General features: G+C 39.5%; 1 protein-coding gene across 2 annotated transcripts in view; it reads right to left on the bottom strand.

The window, feature by feature from the left end:
- The window catches only part of PTPRN2 (protein tyrosine phosphatase receptor type N2), a 954,782-nt gene that overhangs the window by 529,921 nt on the left and 405,001 nt on the right, over positions 1-19,860 (bottom strand). For both annotated transcript variants that reach the window (XM_045004717.1, XM_045004718.1), the window contains 3 exons: positions 16,181-16,435; positions 14,466-14,506; positions 12,082-12,473 (listed from right to left, as the gene is read on the bottom strand). In XM_045004717.1, coding sequence (XP_044860652.1) covers positions 12,082-12,473; positions 14,466-14,506; positions 16,181-16,435 — 688 coding nt within the window. The remainder of the gene's footprint in view (positions 1-12,081; positions 12,474-14,465; positions 14,507-16,180; positions 16,436-19,860) is intronic.

The raw sequence follows: 19,860 nt of genomic DNA, 5'->3' as shown, positions 1-19,860 counted from the left end.
TGGCCCAATCCTCTAATTTATCTAGGTCCCTCTGCATCCTATCCCTAACCTCTAGTGTATCTACCACTCCTCCCAGTTTAGTGTCATCTGCAAATTTGCTGAGAGTGCAGTCCACGCCATCCTCCAGATCATTAATAAACTAGTCAAGATGTTTCCAGTGGTGGGTCCTTGCCTCTGGAATTTATTCTCCAGCTTAGTCTGACAGACCCTAATTTTGATTATCCTCTGTACACACTGTGAAGCTTATACATTTGTCCAGGCTTCTTCAGTAGAGGTTGGCTGAGTGAGTTAGGACAAGACAGACCAATATTAGAGAATGTTTTAATGCTGATTTGGGTCAATTTTTTTCCTGTTCATTTTTAAAGATTGAATTTTAAAGACAGGTGCATTTTATAATCTGAAATACATAAAATTTCATTGTTATTTTGCAATGATGTCCCCTTGCAATGACATAAAACCAACTTCAAAGACTCCTTTCTTAGCAGGGTGAATGCTAAGCCAAAATTAGAAAATCTCAATATAAGATACGGGTCTGGAAAAGTTGTTTTAAAAATAAAGGATAGGAAAGATGAAAGAAAAATTGGACATTATTTTGTTTCTAAAGGCCACGTTACTGATGAAACAAAACTGAGGGCCAGATTCTCCTGTCTGCTAAGGCCATTTCGTGCTGCATAAGCATACCAGAGCTGGATCCTCTGCTGGCAGATATCTTGCCACTCCAACACTTCTTGCACAAGCTGTCCCCAGTGTAATGTTGCACAGAGAGAATGTTGCATTCCAGGCATAGGGCTTGGCCAGGACAGGGAGTGGGCATTGGATGTTGAGGTAATTTATGGGATAGATTTTGAGCTGCTCTGTAAAAACTTATGAATATTATATGTCCCATCTGTTTGTCATTATGTTTCTTATATGAACAGAAGTGATTAATTCAAGCAGAGGTTGGCTCCACCTACACAATAGCTTCAGACAGCCACCCATTTACCACTCTTGTGGGACAATACTAGACCCATTTGCTTTGATGTCCCACCTCTAACTCCCTACTGAGCTCAATGGACCAGTTTGTATAGGTAGGATCAGAAGGGAACACAGGAGAACCCAAAAGCCCTGAAAGCAAGACAAAGGGCTTTGGGGAGAGAAAAGCAATATTCTTAAGGAAGGGAGAGGGTGATGACTTGGAGTTGCTCATGAGAAGCGGTTCTCAAAGACACACACCCCACACGCCAAGGGTTTGGAGTAAAGAGGGACCTACCTAATTCTCTGCCAAGGGAAGGGAAGCCTGTAAGTAATATATACATCAGTACAGGCCTTTTGTTGTTTTAAAATCCTCTATTTTCTCTTAGGCTTTGCTGTGTTCCTACTGTTGAGTTTAAAAAAAGATTTTAAGAAAGCTGTCTGGTCACTGCCTTAGCCACTGGTCACAGCTCCTGTAGGGAAGACTTGCAGGTGCTGAACCCAGGCCTGCTGATTAATCAAGGTTGGTGCTCAGGGTGCTGTAGCCTAAGGTCCTATCTAAGATGGGGAGAAAAGATAGGGCACAAGGCCTAACAAGTGCGAGGGTACACTCAGAGGGACTGGTAGGGAAGGGTTTAAGGTGCAGCTAGCCCTGGCACTCTGACACTTCATGCTAGTAGCATAAGTAAGCGCTGCCCCATGCATCCTTAATTTGCACCAGCATTGGGCCCCTCTGAGTGGGGACCTGCACCCCCACCCACAACCTCTCTACTCCATCCAGAGATGAGATGAAGTGAAGAAATCAATCAGTTGTAGCCTTACTCCCTGAGGCATGAGGGTTTCTGTTCCTTTCAAAAATAAATAAATGTATTTACTAATTCTATAATGTGTGATTATGGATATTCTCATTAGCCATAAATATGTTTAATCCATTTTTTAAAATCCTGCTGGACTCTTGACCTCACTGATATTTTATCAGGCCAATCTGTATTCTGAAAAAGGGTTGTGGGGGGTCTACACAACTGAAAATAAGGCCTCTTATTTTGGTACCTGAGTAAGGCTTTAGGTGCCTAAGGCATAGAATCACAGAAATGTAGAACTGGAAGGGACCTCAAGAGGCCATTGTAGTCTATCCCACCACACCGAGGAAGGATTAAGTATACCTACCATCCCTGACAGATGTTTGTCAATGCTATCCTTAAAAACCTTCAGTGATGGGGATTCCACAACCTCCTTGGGTAACCTGTTCCAGAGCTTAACTACCCTTATAGTTAGAAAGTTTTTCCTAATATGTAACCTAAATCTCCCATCCTCCAAATTGAACGGATTACTTCTTGGCCTGCACCCAGCAGACGTGGACAACAACTGATCACTGACCTCTTTATTACATTTTTTTACATATCTGAAGTCTTTAAGTTTGAAAATTTGTGCCACAATACACCTCATCCACATTCCTCTTTCTCTACTCCTCTTTGATCTCAACTTTATCTTTCTTAATTGAAGCAACCAGAACTGGACAGAGTTATAACTGTTACAATTTATGTTTTGATTTTCTGTCCCTCTACTGATGCGCATAAATATACTACTTGTTTTTATAACTACATTTTGTTTGCTTATTGACTACTTTTGTAACTACATCACAGACAGCAGATACCTACATTAAGCAAATTGAAATAACTCCTCAAAAGTTCCCAGAGCCCAGAGTATGAGAGGAGGATTTTTAAACAATTTTTTTCTATAAAGCCTGTTTTTGCTAGTGTATATTATTCTGTTGCATTTATCCAAGATGAATTTCATCTGCCACTGTGATCCTTAATCCCTCAATGTATTTAAAGCCACCTGGGATTTTTCTAAATACACCCTAGTTCTTCCTAACAACCACCTCTTCCTCTCTGTTGACCTCTCTACATTTGGAAAGCAGAAGTTCATGATGATTCATTGTCTCTTACACTCATCCAGATCTTAATCCAATGAAACACCGTGCCCCTTATTCTACGACTAATTTTCCTTAATAGTCATTATGAAGAGCATCCCATTCACCTCCTGTTGTATTTGAGGTTAGTAGTACAATCTGCAGCTTTGCTTCAAAAACAGCTTCTCTCTGTGGAGGGCCTCCTATAGCTCATCAGGAGGGAGTCCCATTTGGATGGACCTTAGCAGACCTTTGGACTTGGACTTGGTCCTGCTGAAGAAGATTGTCCTGTAACAGTGAATCAGTGGCTGGAGCACAGAGGTAGGTGTAGGGTAAGGGGCTGGTAATAGCTGTAGCTGGAAGCCAGGGTAGGAGACAGGGCAGGAAAGTTAGGGAGGCAGCATTAGAAAATGGCAGTCGATCTGGGCAATTCCACTGGCATTTCTTTTTGGAGCTACATTAAGTGAGTGAGGAATAAGAGGAACTCTTCTTTCTATAAGCAGAAAAATTTGAAAAATGGCCCATCCTTGAGATCCTATGAGACTGGGTGTGTGTGAATTTCAGAGTTTGTGGTGACAGTGGTTCTGTAGCTACAGGGAGGCAGAAAAATAATCAGATTCTCACAGAAACATTTTTTAAAAGGCAGTTTAAAAATGTTTCCTCTGCGAAAGCTACTACTACTAATCGTCATCTGCAAAGGCTGCTTGAATCTTGATTTATGTGAAAATCTCAATGCAACCTGAACTATTGAGTAGTTACTGATACCTCCATAATAAACTATGTCTATATTGAATCCAGCTCCCCTCTTTTTTGCATGCATCATAAATACATAGTGTGCATGTGCATCTGTGTGTATACCTGTGTGCACTTTGTGGGGTATCTATTCATCCATCCAAGATAGTTATAAGGTCCCCATTACCGTAGTATCTCAGCACCTCATAGTTTGTAATGTATTTATCCTCACAACACCTCTGTAATGTAAAGAAGTAGCATGGTCCCCATTTAACAGATGTGGAACTGAGGCATAGAGAGTCTAAGGGCTGGTCTATACTAGAAAATTATGTTAGCTTAACTATGTCACTCAGGGGTGTGAAAAAATCCACACCCCTGAATGGCATACTTAAGCCAAGCTAACCTCCACTGTAGCCAGCACTAGGTCGATGGAAAAATTCTGTTAGGGGAGATGGATTACCTATGCCGACAGGAGAACCCTTACTATTGGCATAGATAATAGCATCTACTCTGACGCACTGCAGCGGCACCGCTCTAGTGTTTTAAGTGTAGACATACTGTAAATCCAAGAGTTCAAAGTCACACAGGAAGTCTATGGTGGAGCAGTGACTATTGGGTATGGTGATTTCAGTCAAGGTAATTCACAGTGTTGACATGAAATGAAATTTGAGCCTAAGCCAAGACAGTCCTGACAGAAAATGATTGTATCTTATCTTTCTCATTGGTGATGCTCCTATGCATAATCAGAGAATAGTCTGTGTTGAATTAAAAGAGAGAACATTTTTTCATCCAAAACACTTTTTAGCAAAAGACGCATATTCAGCTACACCAAAACATTCTGTGAATTCATTTCAGTTTCATCAAATTGTTCATGTAGAAGACCCCCCAAAAAATTCTGAAAAAGTAAAAAATGTTTAATTTCAACATTTTTAAATGAAACTTTGAGATTTTTAAGTTAAAAAGGACTTTTTGGGTCAAACAAAATGTTTCACTGGACCAGAAATTATTTTTTTCAACTTTTGATTAATCAAAATTTTCATTTTTTATTTAACCTGAAATTATTCTCCACCCCTCCCCCCAAATTCTTCAGACTTACCAGTGAACTGAAGTATCCGTTATTCACCCAGCTCTAGTTGGAATGTCTGGACACACAAGCAACAGGTGCATGGTGCCATGACACTCCTTCCTCACCTTTCTTAGTTTAGGTTAGCCTTTCAGTAATGTCTCAGTGTAGCTTCCTTGCACTTAATTTCCCATCTCTTAAAACACTCAGCTTGATACCCATAAAAAATCAAAGCCAGAATGTAATTCAGGTTAGTGTTGTTAAGAGACCCTTATATGATTTGCACACCACTTTGGTTAAACTATGATACATTTTAATTTTTAGAGCAAAAAAGCCACATGACTCACATTTAATCTGATTTGTGTAGGTGTGTCGTAACTGAGTCATACCTGGGTATGGCTCTTCTAGGAAAATCTTATGGGAACTGCCTAATATCACAACAATCCTAGAAGCAACAATTTAAAAAAAAACACTTCAACTTACTTCAGAGTGGTAGCCGTGTTAGTCTGTATCAGCAAAAAGAACAAGTACTTGTGGCACATTAGAGACTAACACATTTATTTGAGCATAAGCTTTCGTGGGCTAAAACCCACTTCATCGGATGCATGCAGTGGAAAATACAGTAGGAAGATATATATACACACAGAGAACATGAAAAAATGGGTGTTGCCATACCAACTCTAACGAGACTAATCAATTAAGGTGGGCTATTATCAGGAGGAAAAAAAATGTTTGTAGTGATATAGCTTATGCTCAAATAAATCTGTTAGTCTCTAAGGTGCCACAAGTACTCCTCGTTCTTTTTACTTCAACTTACTGTATCTAGCTACAGTTTTCTCCATTCTTGTTTCCTCTCACACTTTATTAGGATATTGACCATTCTTAAACTTACTTCTGTTTCAACAATACAGCAAATTTCAACTTCGCACATTTTCTGTTCCCTCCCTTCCCATCACCAGTAGGTGTGAAATTTAAACCTCTTAATTCAGACAAATTCAAGTCCAGACTAATTTATAACGCAGATGACACTTTGCAAAAATCAATTTCAGTGGTCAGACTATGAAGGTCAATGGAGATTACTATATCATGGAAAGGTAACAGTAATGCAGAAGTGGAGAAGGATAAGCTCTCCAAAGTTATTATGGAAATGCAACACCAAACCAGCCTGTACTTGTGGTATATTCACTTCAAACATATGCTAGTGCTATCTACTGTAATGGTATGGTTAACAAAAGAAAGGGGAGGAGGGAACCCACACGTTCATTTTGTCATTGGCAGAAACATGTTTTCTGGAATTGGGAATACCCTAAGCACAGTCATCCATCTCTTGCATAATTGTGGCATCTTCTATTTTAAGATTTAGATGACAAACTATCAAAATATTTCAGGGTGGATTTAAAACTGAATGATAGAGGTGGCAGAGGATTTTCCCTACTATAAAACATAATTATTTGACTAAAAATCTTGAAAACAGTTGTTCACTGAATACATGTAACAATTATATTATTATGCACATTTTAACACACCCCTCCACAGTGAATCTGGGTTTCAGTTACCATTACTGTGCTAGAGTGTGTCTTGCTTGTGATATGGTGACAATTTAAGTGGTCACATAAAGAAAAACGGGGGAAAACAGTACGAAGTCCACCTGAAAAAGGAATACTTAATCACTATCATCCAAGGAAAGAATGAACTAAAGAAACATAAAAAAAATTCTCATCAGGTAAAACTTGAGAAGCTGTTGAATTACGCAAATGTTATTTTTAAGACTTAGTCCCTCGTCTTCATAATGTTAACAAATTACACTCTGATTTCTCAAATTAATTTCCTCAGGAGACACATTTCTTTGGCTCAAAAGACTGGGATTGGAATACTATGCCTCATAACTCTAGATGGCTGGTTCTAGTCCAACAAAGATGAGTAGTGAAAATTTTACCCTCTGATGTCTGTTAGGTGGTCTCCTGTATATGAAACGAGTTGATTTCACTACAGTTTTTAGTGTGTAGGTGTCTACACCACAAAAAAAGGATCTGGCACTCAGTAGGGCCGGTGCAACCATTTACGCGACCTAGGCGGTCGCCTAGGGCACTAGGATTTGGGGGGCGCCATTTTCTTCAGCAGCGACCACGGCGGCCAGATCTTCGGCTGCCCCGGTCGCCGCCAGCATTTAGGCAGAGGGAGCTGGGGCAGGGGAGTGCAGGGAGGGCCGCCTGCAGCAAGTAAGGGGAGGTGGGGCAGCACGAAGGGGAACTCCCCGCCCCAGCTCACCCCTTCCCCGCCTCCTCCCTGAGCACACCGTGGCTGCTTCACTTCTCCCGCCTCCCAGGCTTGCGGCGCCTAAGCTGATTGGCGCTGCAAGCCTGGGAGGCAGGAGAAGTGAAGCAGCGATGGCGTGCTCGGGGTGCTCGTGCTCGTTGCAGGGGTGAGCTGGGGCAGGGAGGGGTGCCTCAGGGCGGAGAGCTGCCGCAGGGGGGGGAGGCGCCTCAGGGCGGAGGGGGGGAGCTGCCGCGTGGGGGGGAAGACAGGGGGGGGCGCAAGGTGGAAGTTTCGCCTCGGGCGCGAAACATCCTTGCACCGGCCCTGGCACTCAGCAGAGACTCCAAAAACTGGACAGGCATAGAAACCAAACAACTCTCCTTCCCCATAGTTACGCCCTTCCAGGAGCAAATTTGCACTAGAGTTAGTCCTTCAGTAAATGCAGAGATGCCACACTGCCTGTACACTCTAGATGCAGTCGTTGGTTTCTTGTGATACACTTCCTGCTGGGGCTGAAACAAAGAAGCATAGGATAGGGCAGTTGCAGGCTGCAGATACATGTGAAGGTGCTCTATGACTGTGGGGCCTATTTCCAATCCTCCTTTCAGTCACATCTCCAGGCAAAATTCCTCTGAGCTGTGCCCACTGGCTCCCTGGACGCCTTCAAGGAGCACAAGTTCTCTGCTCAGTGTTCTTCTCTGGATCCCTGCTTTTGACTCTGTGATCCTCACTCCTGTCCATGTTATTTCATTTGTTGTCTACCATATTTAATTGAGACCTGGGTCTGGCAGCTCCTCCTTTTAGGCTGGGGGGAGGGACCATTAGATGTGCATCACCAGAACCTCAATAGGTATACAGAGCAGTAGGAAGTTTGTTATCTTATTGCTGTACATAGTTTCTGTTAATAATAAAGGGTTTCTCTTGACACCAGTCTACTCATGAGTAAGACACTACATGGTACCAGGACTGGAAGGCACAGCATGCTGGAAGACCCAGTGAGAAGTAACACTAAAATGGCTGCTGCAGACACTGTGTAGTTGCAAGTAACTCTCCACCATCCCCAAGAAACAGTGGAAATGCTGAATATGTCTGGAAAAGGTTCATACAGTAATTTGTACTTTATATGAAAGCCACAGGGGCAAATAACTGGAGGATGAGCAAAATATTGCCCTGCTCTTAATTGTGGCAAGCACAGAAGCTCTAGTTGTATATAATGCACTCCATACGGATAGTGCAATCACTTAAACAGAAGCGGATGAGTTGAGCTGGGTGGGAAACTATTCTTCTCTTGTAAACTTTTTGAGATTTCAGAATTTGTCCTGTTTTATATGAGTACGGAACTGAGACCCTTTGAAGTGTTTTGTGAAAAAAACAGAGCAAGAAAGACCACACCTCCCTTTGCCAGAATAGCCATTAGCTCAGTGATTAGGGCACACTCCTGGGATGTACGAGACCTAGGTTCAAAGTCCTTACTCTGTTGTTTTCCCCAAATTACTGATTATTCTTGGATGGCTCTCTCATTTTGACCAGAAATCCCACTGGGCACCTAAGGAAAGTTTTGTCAAAACTGGTATGTTCTCATGAAAAGTTTTAATTTTGACAATCCAGCATTTTCTAATGGAAAACTATCTTGTTAAAAAAAAAATTCCCAACCAGCCCTATTGCTAAATGCCTAAAAATGGACGTTGGAGCCTAACTTTAGGCACCCATAAAAAAAATGGTGGTCATGGTCTCCTAGTCCCCAACCTAGTCACACCAGGGCCGCCCAGAGGATTCCGGGGGCCCGGGGTCTTCGGCGGCGGGGGGCCCCTTCCATTCCGGGACCCGCCGCCAAAGTGCCCTGAAGACCCGCGGCGAGGGCCCCCCGCCGCCGAATTACCGCCGAAGCGGGACCCGCCACCGAAGTGCGGCCGGGCGGGGGGGTCCCCGCCGCGGGTCTTCGGGGCACTTCGGTGGCGGGTCCCGGAACGGAAGGGGCCCCCCGCCGCCGAAGACCGGGCTGCGCTTCGGCGGCGGGTCCCGCTTTCCCCCGGCCCCGGCCCCAGCCTCTTACCCCCGGCTCCCTCCTCGCCCGGAGTCTCAGCGCCTCGCCGGAACAGCCGCAGCGTGTGGCCGGCGGGACCTGAGCTCCGTCCCGCTCAGAGCCGCGTGGTGAGGGGGCGGGGCTGGGAGCTCCACGCCGAGCGGAGGGACCGGAGCTCCCAGCCCCGCCCCCTCACCACGCGGCTCTGAGCAGGGCGGGGCTCAGGGGCTCCGCCGGAGACATCAAGCGCTGAGGCTCCAGGAGAGGGGCGGAGGCGGGAGCCTCCACTGTTCTCTTGGGGGCCCCTGCAGAGCCCGGGGCCCGGGGCAAATTGCCCCCTTTGCCCCCCCCTCTGGGCGGCCCTGAGTCACACTCCCACAGGCTAAAAGGTATGTAGCTTTCATTCTCCTTCTCATGGAACTATATGTTAAAATGCACTTTAATTTGGCATTTTCATTTTCAGTTAAGATGAAATTTTCCATTTTTTAATAGAAGGGAAAAAAGGGGGCTTTTAATGGCCCTCACAAAGGCAAAAGCCTTTTTTATTCTTAATTTTGGAGTCCCTATCAATGCATCCATGTCATAATATGAGAATTTTTTATAATTATAGCACTAAAGTTAAAAACATATAAAATAAAATAACTTCCTTTAAATTATTTTCTTCTTGTAAATTTGCCATAGACTAGACCTACAATTAGCAGAAAGAGTTACACTTCCAGGAAGGACAAATCCCATACAAAAAAAGCATTTACAGAAGTAGTTCCAATTTTTTTTTAAAGGAGACAAACAGTAAATAAAGGAAATAACCCATTTTGATTGGTTTCTCACCATAATAAAGTGCTGAAGCAGCACCCAAGAGGATTTTCTAGACAATTGCCTACACAAACTGTCAATTTGTTCCTAAGATTAGCCCAGATGGATAGTACGGTTTGTATGGATTGTACTGCTCTAAGCATCTGAAAGGTCACTAGACGAAACAGCAGGAGTGACCTATTGTTCTTGCTAGTGACAACCAGGTTGCCATTATGACAAGTCTTTAAACTATCACAAATCTTTTCTTTAAGAATTACATGGAAATATTATCTCTGCTTTGTGGCACAATTAAAAGCTGTCATCTGAGGAGTTCAATGCCACAATCTTAAATATCTCCTTGGGTCACACTTGCAAAGCCAAAGAAGCCTGAGAATCTAATAGTGAATGAATCACCTCTGACATCTGTCAACTATACCACTGAGTGCAATCTTTTCAGTTGCATTTTGAGATCAGAATGTAAAAAAACTTAAGCTGACATCCCCAATGTATAAATATGTAGGAGTTTTTTCATTTTTTGCCAGCTGACTACTGGTTTCAGCTGTAAAAATGAAGGTTCATCATTACAAAACAGTTTGGCTAATAAAAAAAACCCTGACATATTAAGAATGGCAATGTATACCTTTACGTGGGGGAAGAAGAAAAAACTATATAATATAATATTCTAAACTTAGGCACTGTGTAAAAATTATTACTGGGTTAAATAAATTAAATCTTAATATTAGCTTTGTAACCGTGAATGTCCTAACTGCAAAGTATTCAGGGAAGCTGCTGCATGTTGCACATTGCTCCAAAATGCAGACATATTAGAAATAGGCTTTAAATTTCAACCCTGCTCTTGAACCCTATTATATTATATATATATATTACCATTTTTAATGTTTAAATGTTTCAGAGTTCAATGGAAACTTTAAAAGGAAAATAAAACATGCATGTATACAAAGGATAATGGGTAAAATGTAAAACAGATTTTCTGAACTTGTATGGAACCCAATCATTTTTCCACTTGTAGTACAGATAAGCAGGTAGATTGGCACTATAGCTAGAAAAATATTTAATGTCTCCCTCTAGGTATGAATATATGCCAACATAACACATACTTATAGCGATAGCCCATTGTGGAGGATATTGTTACATTTTTAAAACATGGCAATGGTGTTTGTTACTACTAGTTCATTACAAACAATCATTCCAAGATTTATACTACGAGAACTTAATATAATAGCAAAGGTACTAAAGATATGAAAAGATGACAGTTGTTGAAATGTATAATTTTTTTAAATGTATCCCCACTTCCCAGCAGAAATAGTTACCAACCACTCCTTACCTGCCTAACCCCCAAAAGCAAAAAATTGAATGCACCAAAATTCAAGAAAAACAACTCTGTTCAAACTCTTACCGAAACTGTCCTTGTGCTTCTCTGTCAGATACTGTCCAATTGCTATCTAGGGCCCTATGTACACTAGGAAAATAACAGATTGCTGGCAGTGGTTGTCAGCAATGGGTCCCCTCCCAGCCCTTCCTCAACTGTTGTAGACAATGGTTTAACTGCTCATATGGAGGGGAAAAACCCATTTTCAGCACCATTACAGATGTCTCAGTCATACTTTCTGTAATGGTGCTGAACATAGATTTGTCCCCTATGCCCTAGAAGTTAATCATTTTCAACACCACTTGAGGGAGGCCACTAACAAACTTTTTAGTCAAGAAATAAGTAAAAAGAGAAAAGTGTAAACGTTAAACTTCCAAATGTTTTCCCCTCTTTAAAGCACTGTGTTTCACATCGGGGAAAAAAAAGGTGCTGTCTTTTTGAAGTATAGTATTAAATGTCAAATTCATTAGTTACATGACCTGAAATCATTAGGTCTTTCATTCTCAGCTAGCTTTGTACATGATGTTTGGATTGTGCTATTTTCAGATCAAAATGGAACCACAGAGGAAATATTGTGATTTGTTATTGTGTATCGTTTTTCTGAAGAATGACTCAGGCATTGATATTTAGGCTACTTTGAAGTCAAATATTTAAAGCGCACATCCTTAACCATAAATACACTGACTGACATACTGTGCAGATCATGAGGACATCAGAAGACCAAGTGAAAAGTAAGCAAAAGGCCTACATATTGTATATCTTCTACACAGACAGAATGGCAGCTCTACTCTCTTATATTTCCATCAAAGGACTGAGCTGGCTGCCAACAAAGTGTTTCTGATGTGTCAAAAAGTGGCACAGTAAATTGCATCTTCCTCTTTTACATTCATATTTCAACAGTTACAACCAGTCTACATTTCCCCATTTTAAAAAATGCAATTCAAGTTTGCTACTACACTTACTCTTTCTCTGTCACAATATAGCCATATTCCTTCTCCTCAGAAGACTTCACTTCTAGCTGTAGGCCTTCTCCCATCTTTTTTTGAGGTTCTTCATAGGCACTTTCATCCCGCATCAAAGAATTCTTAATCCAGTAGTGGATCTCAGTCAGCTCTTTAGAGTCAGGTTCAGATTCAGTTTTCTTCTCAGCTGCCAGTTCCCTTGAGAAAGTCTCACTCTTTACATTTTCAACACCAACCTTCATTTCTTCTTCTGAGGAAGAAGAAGAATCTGAGTCTTCTGATTTCTTGGTTTCAGTCTTAAAGGACTCTTCAGAAGTAGGCTTATTTGGCAGATTTTCTGTTAATGCATTCTCATTCAAGAAGTCCATTCGTTTTACACCCAAATTGTTCTCCTGTATTAAAAGAATAGAGCTCTTTGTAACGTTAAACACATGGAGGTATGGGTCTACTTATTACATACAATGCCTGGACCCAATCCTGCAAACACTTACTCATGTGATTGGGATTACTCATGCAAATAAGTGTTTGCAGGATTTGTTTATATGAAGAAAGAGTATATGTAAATATATTTACATTCTGAAAATAAAACTATAGTACAATATGAAAAGAATCCTGAAAGCTTCCACTATATTTTGAGAGGTTCTATATCGTTACAAGATTTATATGCAAGGTCAGACTTACGTTTTAACTTAACTATAGGACTTACACTGTTTCAAAATGAAATGTCTCTTTTCAGCTTGACAACCTTTGTTCTCTGAGACATCTTAGAACAGAATTGGGAGAATATGGCAAAAAAAGATTTCAGAAATATTTGTTTGAAAACAAAACCTCAAATTCAATATACAGTAGTATTTATAGTCCCTTATGTTTGTGTTTTGTGAAAATTGATGAGAGTAAAATTTTATCCTCAAGAAAAAGAGAAATGATGCAAATTACTTTTACAAATATGTATTTGCATGAGCGTTGGTACTGAAAATATCTGCAAAGCTTTTTAGGAGATAGCACATCAGGAGCAGAAATAATACCATGTGACTTAGGTGTCCAATTTCTCTGCATGAATAGTGAATTGTCTCTAGCAAATTGTTGTGGTAAGTAGTTTATGAGCAGTCCATAGGCTGTGATTTGATCATAAAATTGATGTGTCTAATGAAGTCAAATAATGAACCAATTAGTAAAATCAAGGCATATTAATGGAAAACTCACAGAGGGGGCTACGTTCATTACATAATTTTTTGCTATATCTAGGGCTATCCCAAAGAGTGGGGCTTGGTTGCTTATGAACCCCATGTAAAGTTCTCTTGTGTAGAGCTGTATTCCATTCTGTCACCTCTCCTATTCAAAGTGTTGCTGAAAGATCTATTTGTGGAATACTTCACTAGTGAAACAGCAAGTGCAGCACTTTGTTCTTCAGAGCAATTTTGTGTGGATGGTTGAAATTCCAGCTGAACTGCTCCACTAGTGTATTCTTCTTGCCTGGTATATGGACAGCTGTTGGTGAGACCATGGATGGCTTCTTGACAAACTAAGGTAGATCTAGCTACAACCTGACAGTTGACATAGTACATCACATAGAATTTCTCACTTTGGTTTGCCAAAACTCTTCGCTGAGTTAATTTTTCTCCATGCAACCAGAAAAAGAATCAATGGTACTCAAAAGGACTAGTGAATGAATTAAGTGCCCAAGGCTCACAAAAATATCCTCAAATTTGCAGCTTAGCTGAGGACCCAAGCCTGGTGTCACAGTTTGGGGTCAATTTGTCTTTCTGGATCCTGGTTTCTCAGTCCAGAAGAGGATGAGACATGAAAATCTCTCATGTTCATCGGTTTGAGCAGATTTTATCCCCACATGGGGAGGTGAACGGATGATGATACAGAGACCCAATTAATGGAAGTCAATTTTGAATCCTTGAGATTTAAGGTCTCATCAGTTTTCCTGCTAAAAAGTTTCCTCAGAGAAAGCCTCTTTATTCATATTCCATCTCAACAGGAGATGTCACCTGAGTCAATATTGCTAGCATTCCTCAGATTTGAAGGATTGGTAAAAGGATATTTTCAGTGAGATTCCTCAGTGCTTAAATTCAATTCCTGTGGGAGCCTGAGTTTGTCTGACATTCAGGACCTTTTCCCAAGCTTTTGTTTGAGAGGATACTAAATTGGGATATTTTTCTTCTGGTTCTCAGTTTAGTTAAATTTTAATTAAATGTCTATTCAATTTATGTACATTCATGTATAAATCAGAGTAGGTACATTTTGTAAATAAGAATTATATCCATTTGAATGCTTTATTTTTTAGGGATGAGGCATTATGCCTCAACATAAAACTATAGAGAAATAATTATTGACAGGATAGTGTGGAATATTTGGTTTAACAAACTTTACTTTACCTTTTTATCAGCTCTGGCATCTTCTTCATGTCCTCCATTATCTGTAGGACATGAACAGGGTATATATGTAGTTATAAAATACAGAACTTTGTTTTTAAAAAACAAAGACTACTCTTGGGCTGCTCTACTTTTTAATGATAGCGTCTTTACTAGAGATTAAACATTACGATGTTCTAGTTGAAAAGATAAAGTAAAAAGGGTAGTTTTGTTCTTTTAGCTGCATTTGGACAGCAAACTAATGCAATGTTAATAGAAACAGTACAATTAGAGTCAAATTAGCAGTATATTATGCTAACTAATGCAGTGATATTGCTTATTATTTTACCACTGTTTACCAATGCCTACGAAAAAAAATCAATAAAATGACTCTACCTAGCAGCAGTATCATAATTATATACATAAACAAACAGCAGCAACATATTCATTGTGCGCACACTTTTTGGTTGATAGATGCTGATACGACTATGTTATTATGAAGGAACCAAAAAAACGTATTTCTGTACATGCCGCAGAGACTTCAGAAATGAACCACATCCTGCAGTTAAATTATAGTCATACTTTGCAATCACATCACTGTCTGAAGTCAATGGTTCTTCTTAGACAAAAAGAATAAGAATTGTATCTCAGTAATTTTTCCCAGTGTGACTCAGGACAAACCCATAGGACTGTTTCATTTTAAACCAGACACAGTAGGGATCATAACAAAATCATAATTTCCTTAAATCCATATTAGTAGGTATTTGGGCTATACTTCTACTGTCAAGAGTCTTGTTCCCATTAATAAACAAAAACAAACAAATAAATAAAAGATAAAAAGAACAGGAGTACTTGTGGCACCTTAGAGACTAACAAATTTATTTGAGCCCATGAAAGCTTATGCTCAAATAAATTTGTTAATCTCTAAGGTGCCACAAGTACTCCTGTTCTTTTTGCGGATACAGACTAACACGGCTGCTACTTTGAAATAAAAGATAGTAACTTAAAAGTCAATATTTGCCACAAAATACCACACAATGGTAGTATCTGAGATACTGCAGCATTTTCTACCATACAAGAGAAACTTTAATATATCATATCCTTCTGCGTAGTAAATGTAGAGTTTTTAATGGCAACCACAGTAGCTGGATTACTGATTACTGGACCACCAAAAACCTGTGCTCAAACACAACCAAATAAGTATAATGAATCTCCTTAGTTTTCTGAGCAGAAAGAGGAAGAAGTTGCTTGTATATATTTGCTTGCCTGAGACTTTTGTCTGCATGCATTTATGGTACACAAAAAAATGATTACTTGTCAAGCAAAATAGGGTAATTTTTTTTGCTTTATCTTTTATATATTTAAAATTATATTTAAGATTCTTGGAATAAAAAGAATGCTTTTTATTATCATTTTGTTTAAACATCTCATTCTTAAGAATGAGAAATTAGGCCTAATAACATAGAACAATTTACTTTTTATCCTGTTTATGGAGCTTGAAGATCCAGAGCTCACAAATAGCCACTTTTCCCTTGAATACATGTCTGCTTTGTAAAAAGCAAATTTGAAGACTGAAACCTTCCCGACCTCTAGCAAAAAATACAAAAACTCTCCCTCCCTGTCTTCTTTAAAAATCAATGAATAAGAGAGAGAGGTCAAGACCATACTACTGCAGTTAAAATAAAGAGGAAAATGACTATAAATTGCTTTTTGTCATGTTTATCTTTTTGGTCTAGTACCTTGTATGTTAACATTGGCATCCATTAATCCGGTCTCATAATCTACTCCTCTTTGTGCATCCACTTCCTTGACTTCTGCTTTTGATCTCTCTCCTTCAAACTTTCCAGCTCCATTTTGCTTTTCTTCTGCCACATCAACAACTTGAATGGCGTCAGCAATAATATCGGCCATCTCGTCAAGCTCCAGTGGGCTAAGATTATCCACGTTCACCTTGTGTTTCTTCAGGTCTTTCAGTATATCCTGAATAAATGTTTCTGAGTCAAAAAAAAATCACCAACATGATCACTGGATTTATTTACATGCAAGAGAGAAACATTGTGCAAGTGCTATATGTTTATAATATTTTCAGGAAAATGTAAGACATCCTCTCCACTTATGGAAACATTATAATAGCACACCCAAAGGCTGGATTTGGTGAGCTCCATTTTAGTCTGATGACAGATGACTGCATTGCATAGGAGGTGCACTTTGTTTCAGAAAGCAGGCTTTCAATTCCTGGTGCACGACCAGCTTGACACAGATGCTGAAGGATAGAAGTCAGTATGGCTTAGTTAGCTGCACTCACGTCTCTAGGACAAAACTGTTGCTGTTTTTCTTTGCACCAAGAATCATCACACTTTTCCAATCTAAGCTGACTTAACGTGACCTTAAGTGACAATAGTAGTCAATTAAGATAAATTTTAAGGTAGGTTGATGGTTATTTATTTGATTACATTAAAATAGCACAGGCATGATGACTCCTATTACATGTAGGGAATATTGTGTCAGATGGTGTATGATTCAGCTCTATCCACCATTCTATGAATCAATTGTTGAGCCACATTTTATAATACAAGTCTTGTCTAGCCAATAAATGGTATGGGTATAATTACTGAAGTAAGAGATAGCTAAGGATAAGGATTTTGGATAAACACACTTTATGGTGTGATTATTTATTTATATATTTGTTAATTTTTTTAATATGGGAAGTAGCTAAAACATTATTCAAATTTTTGGAACGGGGAAGTCAGATATCTTATCCTTTCATCAAAAAGCTCTTATCCATCCACAAGTGTTTTATATCATAATATGAAATTGACACATTTTCTAGACCATATTCGGCAAGAAGAAACAATAAGTCTTGTCAAATGAGAATTCTACCTAAATGCTGCTTTGACTTGTCAGCCATTGACAGAATAGAGGAAAATATTTTTATCAGTTACATTGAGGAAAGCAAACGGAAGATGACATTTCAGGCAGCAGGAGACAAGGGAGATGGATTGGATTTTTTAGTTCTATATTTACAAAGGAGGACAAACACCATGCTTTAGGAAGTGTTACCACACAGAATTTCAAGGACAATGGAGATTAGAGATGAGTTAAACTAGAAGGATACATTTGGACAGCCGCAAAAATGAGCATCCGGAAAAAGAGCTTTTATTTGACTGTCCACTTACACTTCATTGCCACTGGGCTGAGTACTCTGCAGACCTTATCCAAATCTCCCTTGGAGATGCCTCACTTAATTAAAGGTTTCCTATGGTCTCAGAAACCATTTTTCAGCCATGTGATCTCTTTTGTGCTTATCGATACTGATTCACCAGTTTACCTGAAGAAGAGCTCCATGTAAGCTTGTCTCTTTCACCAACAAAAGTTCATCCAATAAAAGATAATACCTCACCCACTCTGTCTCACTAATTCACTATACAGTTTGCTTCTGTGTGTCTGTGTCTCTGTCTCTCTCTGTTTGCAAAACAAGCATTTTTAGGTCTGTAGTGTCAGGTAGGAAAAACAACAACATGGAAACACTGATATCTCAAAAAAGGGTTATAAATTGCTTTAAAAAGTTGTGTTGAAAAGTATATTCTATACCTCCAAACAAGATTAAAGCAGCCCATTGAGGTGGCTAGTGTATATGCTTTGCACTAATGGAAGAACCTGTGCAGTAAGGTTCTACTCAAAGTAAGTAAAGGGGGTAGAATTGCGACCCACATTTGAAGAGTGCTGCATAATATTGTACAACTGTTACAAATGTTTGGCTTATACATAGCTTACTACTGGCATCCACTCACCATCAGGAAATGAATACCTCATATTATCAAAAACCAATACAAAAAATGATTAAATACCTTTCTTCAACTGGGTATTCTAAAAGAACAGATGAATCTAGGTTTCTTTGCCTGGGCATGCAGAAATCAAAAAAGCTTTAGTCAGACTTAGCCAGGATGAGTCCCAGAAGCTTTCTGCAAGATTAGAAGCTCAACAGTTAGCTCAGAAGATGAGCCATTAAAAAAAACAACACTAAGGATGGTAATGTGGGACACGATAGTGCACAGATTTAATAATAGTAGCAAATCAATGCAATTGCCATATGTCGGTTTAGGCATCACTTCTGAGTTGTGCATTTTTTGTATAGCTAGATGAAAATGATCAGGAACAACATCCAAAATAATGAAGAGGAAGCAAATAAACCAAATAGGGAAGAATAGACTAAATGTCAGTTGCATCTCACAACCAAAAAAGCTTTTCAGGTATGTTGATATATACATACATGGCACAAAAAGAGTATGTTTGAAACACTCTGCATGATTGCATGACCTACGTGAATCTATAAAAAGAACAATGGAAACCTACAACAAAATCAATGACTGTTTTCCAGTGGTTTTTGACCATGAATTCATGTGTAATCTCTGTACTATCAAGATTTTGAAGGTTTTCATGACCATTGTATGCATTTTCTGCACCTTTCCCCAAAGAGAAAAGTGAAATTTACAAATTGCTGTCAGCTCTTTCTATCATATAGATTACACTAAGAATCTACTTCTGCCTTTCTAGCACACACATAAATGCTGAATGTTTATTTTCAGCGCTCAAAAGAGTTAAAAGCCACCTCCACAGTACAATGAGCAAACTCGACTCAGGGACTTTGACCTCCTAGACATTAAAAATCATTGTACCAAAAAATTAGACCTAAGGTAAAATTTTCAAAAATGCCTCAGAAGCCTAAGTCTCATTTTAAAAAAGTGATTTAGGCACTTAGAAGCTCCAGTCTCACTGAAAGTAAACATGATGTAGGCTCTTAAATCCTAGCAAAAAGTGTGTAAGGTTTATTTCATTGAACAAAAATGAGTATAAAGTATGTTCATTTAATTAAGAAAAACAACATAGGTCAGGTAGAGGACAGTGGTAACATCATGTGGTTTAAGTTCTTGCTGTAAACCGGGGAAGTCAGGGGGGTTTCCAAGTTCAAATTGGTGCTGGGCCCCAGGAGACTTTAATCTCTGTCTGTCCAGGATTAGGTTCTATTCCAAACAGGTCACCAGCCATGACATTCAGATCCAGACCCAAATTTCCTCTAAAGTTGAGATCTAGGGTTTTGGTTCAGGCCACAGCTAATTAAAAATGTTATAGAAACGTAACATTCTTGTATTTTTCTAAAGCACAGTTTAATGTCCTCACATCAGAACCAGCTGCCAAATCAGCAACTTAGTTACTGAACAACAAATTGCCAACATAATCTTGTCATTTCAATTTCACTTTACATTTTCCAAGCTCTCTTCTTTTCTTTGTGTCCATTATCTAGCAAAGTCTTATCTCCATAGTCCACTTCCACAGATTCATAGCTGATAAAGCACAGTCTCAACCGCCAAATGGAAATAAAGACAAGAGAAATCACACAAGAGAATATGAATGGTCACAG

This window comes from Mauremys mutica, chromosome 2 (genome assembly GCF_020497125.1).
Source record: "Mauremys mutica isolate MM-2020 ecotype Southern chromosome 2, ASM2049712v1, whole genome shotgun sequence".
NCBI lineage: Eukaryota > Metazoa > Chordata > Testudines > Geoemydidae > Mauremys > Mauremys mutica.
Note: the sequence above shows the minus strand (reverse complement) of the source record. Positions and strands in the feature narration are given on the sequence as shown.